The sequence below is a fragment of the Opisthorchis viverrini genome, assembly GCF_000715545.1.
Source record: "Opisthorchis viverrini unplaced genomic scaffold opera_v5_670, whole genome shotgun sequence".
Classification (NCBI taxonomy): Eukaryota; Metazoa; Platyhelminthes; class Trematoda; order Opisthorchiida; family Opisthorchiidae; genus Opisthorchis; species Opisthorchis viverrini.
The window spans coordinates 93157-103997 of record NW_008752337.1 but is presented as its reverse complement, the minus strand read 5'-3'; the positions used below and the strand labels follow the sequence as shown (position 1 = coordinate 103997).

The following is a 10841-nucleotide window of genomic DNA, read 5'->3' as shown; positions in this document are numbered from 1 at the left end:
AACGAAACGGTGTCATAACAAACGGGTGTAAGCCATGTCATTCATGAGTTATTAGAAAACAAGGAAAGTTACCCTGTTCATCGTTTGATTCACAGGGGGAATCAACATTACATAGAAAGTATGGAAAGCCTGAAGATGCTCTGAGAATCTAACGGCTTACATCAACATGCAAATCTGTTGGTTCCATCGCCATATTGTGGTCGCGTGGCAACTAATCTCACTTTATCAGCAAAACGCACCATTTACCCTATTGCGAATACGGGTGTAAGCCATGTCATTCATGAGTTATTAGAAAACAAGGAAAGTTACCCTTGTTCATCGTTGATTCACAGGGGGAATCAACATTACATAGAAAGTATGGAAAGCCTGAAGATGCTCTGAGAATCTAACGGCTTACATCAACATGCAAATCTGTTGATGCCATCGCCATATTGTGGTCGCGTGGCAACTAATCTCACTTTATCAGCAAAACGCACCATTTACCCTATTGCGAATTCCCATACTTCATCGCTCAAACCTATGCTTTTTATGGCGCTGAATTTAGCTGGTTAAGCCACCAGCAGTGGTTTTAGTTTAGTTTCATTTCGAATTGACAGGCAGTATGGCTGCGACTCTTCTGGTCCATTGTATATGTTCTTTGGTTCCACAAGTCGCAGTTTTCTGATGACGTAAAAGACGTGGTACCTCTACTTTTTCCATTCAATGACATGTATTCGTCCACCAGCTGAAAACTTCAGCGGTCCAATCCTCCTTGAGATTGACATATTCGCAAAAGTTAGAAGAGACAAATATAACTGTGCCTCCCTGTCCCTAGTGTCCACCGCATTAGGATCGTGACAGTTCAAACTTTACCGCGTTCACTTCGGATGTTGTTTGTGAGATCACCTTTTTCCCGCATGATTCTGATTACCTACAAATCCCACTAATCATGCTCTCATTCTGCCTGTAACAGTTTGCTCATATCTACGGTATGCTAGTCGCCAGCTGAGAATGAGCATTATTAATATGGAGCGTTCAAGGGTACGACAGAGAATACAAGGTAGCTGAATGCGAACTCAATGTGTTAAACTTATTTCGGGACACTGGCGAATTACTTTATTTGACTCGAGATTATGCCGGTGACTCAGGAATTGGTGGGGTGATCAAGGATCCTAATAGAGAAGCCCGAACCGCCGCTTCAAGAATCCCGGAGGGGTTCCGTCGATGCCTGATAAATAGACACCGTCAAGTTGCCGGGCTAGGCATTATGTAGGAGACTCAGTTTATTTGTCTACAAACTAGTATGGCAGAAATGATTTATTGTGTAAATAATCAGGGGGGAATGACCACATGACGATGTAGGAGCTTGGAGCCTCCACATTACAACAGGTTAGAAATAGACTTTGTCTCAATAGCCATAATAGTTGAAATCGGAGAACATGTGAGAAAGCCACGAGGGAGGAAAAGGAGCCTTAGGTCCTTGGACCAATGATAGTGGACTGCAAATTTATCCTTTTACGCTTTCAGAGAGCAGGTCTGCAAGTGGCAAGCAAGTACGCGTGTTTTTTTCAGTAAGAATAAGGAGAAAAATGTCCTGAGTTTTACAGAAATGGCGACGGTATGCTCCGAAATTATCGTCGAAAACAGGTAATTATCTGCTTCCGTGGTAACGGCAAATACGAACTTAGCGGTTGAGAACATCGGCCACGGCGTGAGTGGCACGGGAATAAAATTATCCCTCCAAGATTCTCTCACGCGGAAAGGTTGTCCAGGTTGAGGCGATGTCGGCGAAATGAAAGAAAGTATTCAAAACAGGATACATAGGATAGAGTATTTAAGCTGTTTAGTTGCAAGTGACAGCTTAGTGGTCGCATTCAAAGAACTTTGGACCAACAGCAGTGGTGAGACAACAAAGAATCCTCAAGGAAAGCAATTCCTATGATCTTGAGACCATTTATGAAGTGTTAAGGCGGCTGAGAGCCGTCATCTGAGCTTAGCTGGATGAAGGAAAACCAAAAAGGCACGAAAATGCGTTTGCGACCGAATATTGCGATCGCCTACGATAAATTTGGACTGCTAGAGTGGAGAGCTTGGATGTTTCATGCTCTTTTCGAGCAGCCAGAAAAGTCTAGCGGTGTCTTGTGGGCCAAACTGTGCTCGGTAGCCACAGAAAATCAACAAATGCATCCCCATCGAACAGCGGTGAATCTTGATGATCTGGTTCTTTCCCCTAAATGATTCAGGAAACGCCTTGATTTTGCATGTTGAGAATAGACCAGAAAATATTACGAGGCTCGAATAAGCATTTTGATTGCCTGCCGCTGTAAACACCTCCCACACACTTCATCGCGAAACCCTTCCCAAAGTGTATTGTCGTCCTGCGTCGGTCGGCTTTCCCTGCTTACCCCCATGGACGTCCAGGTATCCTATGCGTATCCTATGAGTACACTGATCAAGTTGTTTCCCGAGAGAGCAAAATGGTGTAAGTCCAAACTGGCGTGTCTGACAAGCTGCCACGAAGATATTTAAAGGCTTCAAGTCCACTGATTATGAAGCACTGCCGTATATGCTTGAATGCACTCCCTCAAGTGATCGCAACCTCCGAGGCAGATGATCCTCTCTTACATGTTGTATGAGCAAGGTTGGTCCAATGGATTTTTCAAAGTTGGATTCTGTATTACACGACCAGGAAACGCTAAGAGTATTTTTTATGACTTGCGGTTTCATTAGAAAATAGTTTTCCTCATTTCGGTGAGCAGGTACGTTGCCCACGCTACGTTTGGGACCCATTTCTAACCAAGTATTAGGTTCTTTCCCATAAGCCCTAGCGTTCAAAACTACCACCCAATTTGTTTGTGCCTTCCAGGTGAACCCAAATCATCAAACGTGTGGAACAACCCCCTCGAAGCTTGATTAAAAATTTGACCCTGTGTATGAAACCGTGGGTCAATGGTGGTTGTTGTTAAACTGAACGTCGGTTACGGCTCAAGGCCACTTTTGGCGTCTTTTTGCTTGTATCGCGTGTCCATCGATGGGTAGTTTCTCCGGTCCACCCTAGGTGATTGGGTGACCCGAGGTTGCAAATTGGATAACGGTTTTCCGTTATTTAATAACGGGCACACGCTCGTTAATGCGCATAGTCCGCTTGAATGGTGATCTGCTGCTGAAGGCAGTTAACGAGATCGTGAAGGTTACAGAGCATCAAGGCGTCCCAGTAATTATCTTTAAACCAATTATCAGGTTTTCAGTGGGCCAGATTTACGGAACTGAACCGAATACTCAAAGGCTTTCGCCCTAATGAGATGACCGTATTGTCTGGTCACACAGGGGTCGGAAAAACCACATTCCTTTGTGAATACTCACTGGATCTTGCGGAACAAGGCGTGGCCACTCTGTGGGGAAGCTTCGAAATGCCATTGCGGAAGATTTGCCGAACCCTTATACACCAATACGCAGGGTGAGTTGGGTTTTTTCTCCCATTAGTTTCCACTTGTTGTTCACACCATTCTGTACTCAATAACTAAGTTGGTTTTCAGTTCGCCCAGTCAGGCCGGCTGAGTGCAGTCCCATCAAAGTGCCTTTAAGTGCACAAAGTCCCTCTTTCTGACCGGGAGGTCTTTGGCATGCACTGTGTGTTCCCCACTGTGCCTGGCTAAAGACGCTGCAAGATATGGCTGCTAATCCATGTCAGTAGCGTACTTGTCAGTTTCTATCCACATTGCCTGAATGAATGTTTGGAGGTGTAGGCTGGATCTTCAACCGCCTCTCCAGTATCTACGTCATGCATCTCCTGAGTCGAACCTCGGAAGTACTCTATAAGTTGTCCCTTACGCCTACCCCTGCCAAGTCTTCGATCTGCTCCCTGTTTAATAACGGCGGGCGGTGAATTCTAGAGGTGTATGATAGCCCTAGTCGCGAGCCCTAGTTTTCAAATACCCTTTACAATGTTTTTTTGCGCCGGTCGCCGTTGCACAGTGGCAATTCGACGTTTGTGCTGCCCTTTTGGAAATTATTCAGTGTGATCGGAGTTCCTTGGTCTTGAGGTAGCTTCAAGGAAATAACCTGTCCTCACATTTCTTCCACCAGACGTGTAGCGTCTTTCTGTGAACAGCTGATCTGCCCCCCAAATACAGGAATAGGCTTTGGGCCCTCCGTGTGCCAGTCGTGATACCATGGAGTGTTTGGGAACCTGCAGGATTCGATTTAGAGAGTGGTTTTCGGATTGCTGCAGGCATGCCCAGGCTAAAGCGCAAACTCGATCCTTGTGGGCTGCTGTTTTAAGTGTGTTTGAGATTACAACCCCGAGGTTATTTTCGCACTCAATATCTACGACAGAGTCCCTTCCACGTAAAACTCACTGGGTCGTTGCAAGCATGCAGCTACGTAAATTCGTTTGCAAAATACACTTGTTTGCAACTTACGCTGGTGTTAACGAACGGCCGCACTGAACCTCTTATCTGTGATATTCTTCAACTAAAAGTGCCGCACAAAGGTTATTTTGTGTTCCAGTTGGCACGATGCCCGCGGTATCGAAGTAAATTTTCTCAGCAGCATCTCTTCTTGTCAGTTTCCCTTGTCTAGGCTTGGGCAGCCTGGCAGTATCCCAGCCCTCGGGCTTCTTTCAGGTGTCATGGCAGTTAGACACCGGAAGGGTGTTATAGCTGAATGATTTCTTAACGAAATTCCAAATGATCTTTCTTGTCCGGAGGATGTAGTGGCTTCGGACCGGCTGTTTGACTCTCAACAATGGTACGAATTCGAGGATGTTGGAGGGGGTTGTGTTCGGTCTGGTTACCTCTTGTACATGCTGGTATAAGAACAGGCCTGAGGCTGTCTCGTGGAATACCAGGACGTTTATGTCGGTGTTTGGTCTGCAGCCGCTGCTGGTCCATTTAATTATTGGGACTTGAGGATCCCCATGGACGAGGTAGAGACCTCCGCTCGCGGATCGCTTTAAGCCAGTCAGCAGAAGAGACGACTTCGACCCCATTGTATGGTGAAAAGCGCTTCCATTTAGAGGCAACTTTACCCTACGCTACATACATTCATACGCACCCTCAGGATCAGCTGAAGTGAAATGAGCTGCTGTACATCTAATCTGAACGAAAAGTGCCACGGCACATGCTGCGTTTTTACGTCGCAGAATAGGGATTCATGTCGACCCCCTCACTACCATTTATGTACCACGTTTTTGTAGGAGCGTTAGGTTGATAGCCCCTCCAGTTCACCACGCTTGCTTCCGTTTCTTTCGGTGTTAATAAGCACGATCAGACCTCTGGGTGCATTGATCATCGTGCTTGCCCCACAGAGTGAGTGGTAATCCAGACCTCGGGTGTCGCTGATGCCAGCAACAGGAAAGCCTGGTGCAAGTGCAGAGGCCTGTGTGCCATAGGCCCGGGCAAATTACCACCTTCACGCGCACTTTGGAAACATCCTGTTCTTCCCCTGTGGTTAGCTACCCTTGGAGGTAGCTTCCTAGATCAAGGTTATGCTTTAGCTGCTTTTCTGGCATCCCTGTTATTCGTTCTGTTAGGTTTACCATGATGCTGGTGATGGGATCCGATTGGGTAACTCGTATCGGATACACACTTGCTGATAAACAGTAGGTATTGGCTCCCTCTTGTGTTACAATACTTAACGTTGAGTCCTTGGCCGAGCCGCTTGGCCTCGGATAACCGCCGAGTCAGGAGTGGTCCATTCAATACTTCGAATGAGGGGAGAGATGGCCTAAGTGGTTAGAGCGCGAATTCACTGACCGGAAGGTCCGTGGTTCGAATCCGACCTCCGCTTCTCGACTTCCCCTGTCTAGACATGGACAACCTGGCAGTATCCCAGCCCTCGTGCTTCCTTCGGGTGGCACGGCAGCTAGGCACCGGTAGGGTGCTACAGCTGAACGCTTTCTTTTCTTTTCTCTAATGAGTGTTGGAAGTTTGGTGAGTGATAGGCCTTGGTTCACGATCGCCGGTTGGGTAATCTGCGGGTGATGATGCTAGTGGGTTTTGATTCAGGGTCGATAGTTGTCGGATGCAAAGAGCCACTCGCGCCACTCCTCTGAATGCATTTCGGATCGTCAGCCTCCTGTTCCTCATCTGAATAGTTGCTAGGTGGCTCGCCTGGGATTTGCTGAATGATTTTGACTTTCGGACCACAGTCGTCATGATTGTAGTATGGGTCATGTCCATAGTATTCTATGAGAAGGAAGCACAGATTATTGATCTTTCTGCAGCATGCAATGTGTCTATTCATTATCTAGCGCCAAAATCCCACATCTGCCTGAAACACTTGACTCATTGAGTCCTTTTGGTTGCCCAGGCCTAGACAGAAGCAATCGAGATGCAACAGCTAGGTTTGAACCACGGACATTCCGGTCAATAATTTCGTGCCTTAACCATTGAGCTACCTCGGACTTTGACAAAGTCCAGCCGCATGAAAAACTGCTTCTGAACTCAAAAATTCTCCATCCATTTTTGCAGACGGTACTTGAGTTTAGCACATTTAGTTTCTTGTTAACTCACATGTCTTCCCAGGTGAGTATCACGAGGCCCGAAGCCGTTTCATGCCTTATAATAACTCACTAAATAGCTTACCATCTGCGTCGTTCATGACCCTCAGAACACTCGCTAAACTTAGCACCTTTGTGTAGGAAATGAATTCAAAAGCCGTCTTTATAGGTGCAACACTTCACACCCACACAAGAACACCATGAGCGCATCCAATCACTTGGCCCCCAGTCTCTTAGCGTAGGAGATTTTAATCAACTATGGTCTGCTCTCAGGTTAGTTGTTCCAAAATAAGTTCATTAGCCCCTTGTCATAGATTTTCGCAGCAATTCGTAGCCTTTACTTCTAAACATGTCTGTTTTTCTCGATTTCTGGTATTTCGTATGATCTGTAAGACCCATGGTGAACTGTTTCTACGGTTTTGGGGCTGAGCAATGCTATATGGAGAGTAGCGTGCAAATGGCACGTGAAATGGAGTAAATAGCTCAGAAAATACAGAATAAAACACTGTCGGGGGGGGGGGGGAGCGCGAACCCGTAGGTTTGAACAACAAACCTCAAGTGACCTAAGATATGCGCAGTGTTTCTGAGTTCCTGGCAGAAGCAGAATCCCACGACGTTGAAGAAAAAAGAAGCTGGCGGTCCACTGGATGTACAGCTTGAAGGTCCGGATCGCGAAATTCCTTATCTTGAATTTCTTTCTTCATTTTCTCATTTCAAGCCGAAATGTTCATAAGGGATAAAGGGCTTTGAAGGTCTGGTTACGCTTAAAACCATCCAGGTGACCTGGCTCACGGGGAGACATTCCGTTCTTCTTAGCAAACACTCAAACCTCGGATTAAGGTATCATGGGGAACATCTCCGAGGTTATGGAATCCGATAACCTCTCAGGATGTCGGTGTGTAATTTTACCATTGCAGTGGGTTTTGAAGTGATAGGAACTCTTACAAAAGCTAAGGTCCGAAATTTGGGGCCAGTTGAAATTTGTCTGTCACGACTGCTTCGGTCGTCAAACGGGTCCAGATTGAACGACTAGTTCGGAAGCGACAGGTAGATGGTCGTTGGTTTGTTGGCTGAGCTGAGCAATTTGGTTGGAGACGTTTCATGAGCAATCGAGTTGACATCATCAGTGCGCTGTTAGAGAGTGTAGTGGTGCATGGTACTGGGTTGGTGGTTGTGCGTTGAGTAGTGTTGCATCTGTGTTAACATACGTGCTGCTAGCAAGAGCTGACTTTCGATCACGATTAGTTGTTCTGTTGGGTGGTTCCAATGGTTGATATCCATACACGAAGACCAAAAAGACCACAAATTCAATCTAGAAAACACAATTTTGGCAAACGGAGACATGAGACACAGAAGTATCGTACTCCACGGCGGATTCGATCAACCGATGCATTGAAATTGATCCAATTTACGCACCACTACGTGCAAAGGACCAACATCTCAATCGGAATACTCAGGGGGAACCGAATATCGAATTCACAAACAGAGAAACAAGGAACTCCTTGGAGTTAGACCAAAACAGGTCACAAGTCGGAACTTGGAAGGCTCAAGAACAGAGGTAACTCTAGCATGGACCAGAGTACGAGGGCAGGGAATGTCAAGCTCAGAGGTCACATTCGCTACGAACTGTGCGAGTTGCTCATACTGCTTACCAGCAGGGAGATCACGAGTTTGAATCACCCTAGAGATTGGTGAGCTGAGCCCCAATAAGAATGGGACAACTGTACTGCGCCTGTCGGCTTTTTGACATAGATTGGCTTCACTTACAGGGTGAAATCTGTCCTATGATCCTACTTTCTGTTTCGCTGTTTCGCTTGGGACATCAGGCTTTGAACTTTTGGTAGTTTTGCTCTTAATCATCCTTCAGTGGTTCTGCTCGCCTCATTCTTGAACTCACGTCTTCTCCATCACTCTCCATTTTCAGAGAAAATCTCTCCATCGCCTCACCTTTGCGCGTGGCCCAGTGGGCTTCCATGTTCAGCGAGTCAGTCCCCATGTGCTTCATGAATTATCACGGATCACAACCAGAGACTGAAGTGTTCAAAGTAAGCGCATTGCCGTAACCCCCGGGGTTCGGGTCAGACACTATTTTTTGGACCAAAACGATTTTAGACCGATCTATGGACCGCTTATTGATGGTGAGGAATCAAATTGCATCATTCACCACTGATAATATGCCAGATTACAGCTGCGAAGTTTATCTATCCCATTATTTGAGAGGTTCTGTTGTCTTGGAACGCTTATTCTTGAAGAGACTGGACCTTACCGTGATGTGACGGTTTGCGCCCCTCAACGATCCATTGAACTATACTGGAGAGTGTCCCACGACAGGGGGGGGGGAGCGCGAACCCGTAGGTTTGAACAACAAACCTCAAGTGACCTAAGATATGCGCAGTGTTTCTGAGTTCCTGGCAGAAGCAGAATCCCACGACGTTGAAGAAAAAAGAAGCTGGCGGTCCACTGGATGTACAGCTTGAAGGTCCGGATCGCGAAATTCCTTATCTTGAATTTCTTTCTTCATTTTCTCATTTCAAGCCGAAATGTTCATAAGGGATAAAGGGCTTTGAAGGTCTGGTTACGCTTAAAACCATCCAGGTGACCTGGCTCACGGGGAGACATTCCGTTCTTCTTAGCAAACACTCAAACCTCGGATTAAGGTATCATGGATCTCCTCTCCGAGGTTATGGAATCCGATAACCTCTCAGGATGTCGGTGTGTAATTTTACCATTGCAGTGGGTTTTGAAGTGATAGCTTACAAAAGAAAAGCTAAGGTCCGAAATTTGGGGCCAGTTGAAATTTGTCTGTCACGACTGCTTCGGTCGTCAAACGGGTCCAGATTGAACGACTAGTTCGGAAGCGACAGGTAGATGGTCGTTGGTTTGTTGGCTGAGCTGAGCAATTTGGTTGGAGACGTTTCATGAGCAATCGAGTTGACATCATCAGTGCGCTGTTAGAGAGTGTAGTGGTGCATGGTACTGGGTTGGTGGTTGTGCGTTGAGTAGTGTTGCATCTGTGTTAACATACGTGCTGCTAGCAAGAGCTGACTTTCGATCACGATTAGTTGTTCTGTTGGGTGGTTCCAATGGTTGATATCCATACACGAAGACCAAAAAGACCACAAATTCAATCTAGAAAACACAATTTTGGCAAACGGAGACATGAGACACAGAAGTATCGTACTCCACGGCGGATTCGATCAACCGATGCATTGAAATTGATCCAATTTACGCACCACTACGTGCAAAGGACCAACATCTCAATCGGAATACTCAGGGGGAACCGAATATCGAATTCACAAACAGAGAAACAAGGAACTCCTTGGAGTTAGACCAAAACAGGTCACAAGTCGGAACTTGGAAGGCTCAAGAACAGAGGTAACTCTAGCATGGACCAGAGTACGAGGGCAGGGAATGTCAAGCTCAGAGGTCACATTCGCTACGAACTGTGCGAGTTGCTCATACTGCTTACCAGCAGGGAGATCACGAGTTTGAATCACCCTAGAGATTGGTGAGCTGAGCCCCAATAAGAATGGGACAACTGTACTGCGCCTGTCGGCTTTTTGACATAGATTGGCTTCACTTACAGGGTGAAATCTGTCCTATGATCCTACTTTCTGTTTCGCTGTTTCGCTTGGGACATCAGGCTTTGAACTTTTGGTAGTTTTGCTCTTAATCATCCTTCAGTGGTTCTGCTCGCCTCATTCTTGAACTCACGTCTTCTCCATCACTCTCCATTTTCAGAGAAAATCTCTCCATCGCCTCACCTTTGCGCGTGGCCCAGTGGGCTTCCATGTTCAGCGAGTCAGTCCCCATGTGCTTCATGAATTATCACGGATCACAACCAGAGACTGAAGTGTTCAAAGTAAGCGCATTGCCGTAACCCCCGGGGTTCGGGTCAGACACTATTTTTTGGACCAAAACGATTTTAGACCGATCTATGGACCGCTTATTGATGGTGAGGAATCAAATTGCATCATTCACCACTGATAATATGCCAGATTACAGCTGCGAAGTTTATCTATCCCATTATTTGAGAGGTTCTGTTGTCTTGGAACGCTTATTCTTGAAGAGACTGGACCTTACCGTGGTGTGACGGTTTGCGCACCTCAACGATCCATTGAGCTATACTGGAGAGTGTCCCACGACACTCAGAGTCTCTCATACCCGGTTGGTCAATGGTTAGAGGTCTGACGAACACAGTCTCCTGGCCCTCCAAGTTGGGGTTGGGACATGTGGCGACTTGTTCCGTAGAAATGGTAATGCATTTGCATTTCCTGCCAAACACCGCTGCCTTGCGGTTAGGCTTTTGAGCCAAAGGCTTTTGTTGAGGACCCTAATCGTCCTCCTGTCTAGGTGTGGG

The 10841-nt window shown here is 46.5% G+C and overlaps 2 protein-coding genes across 2 annotated transcripts in view; one reads left to right on the top strand and one right to left on the bottom strand.

Annotated features, from left to right (window-relative positions):
- Positions 1–3109: 3109 nt before the first annotated feature.
- Positions 3110–10841, top strand: part of T265_11962 (hypothetical protein) — a gene marked incomplete at both ends in the record, with an annotated part of 38901 nt that continues 31169 nt past the window's right edge. The window contains 3 exons of the mRNA XM_009178811.1: positions 3110–3193; positions 3228–3436; positions 10223–10343. Of these exons, the coding sequence (XP_009177075.1) occupies positions 3110–3193; positions 3228–3436; positions 10223–10343 (414 nt within the window). The remainder of the gene's footprint in view (positions 3194–3227; positions 3437–10222; positions 10344–10841) is intronic.
- Positions 5932–10841, bottom strand: part of T265_11963 (hypothetical protein) — a gene marked incomplete at both ends in the record, with an annotated part of 13083 nt that continues 8173 nt past the window's right edge. The window contains one exon of the mRNA XM_009178812.1: positions 5932–6167. Coding sequence (XP_009177076.1) covers positions 5932–6167 — 236 coding nt within the window. The remainder of the gene's footprint in view (positions 6168–10841) is intronic.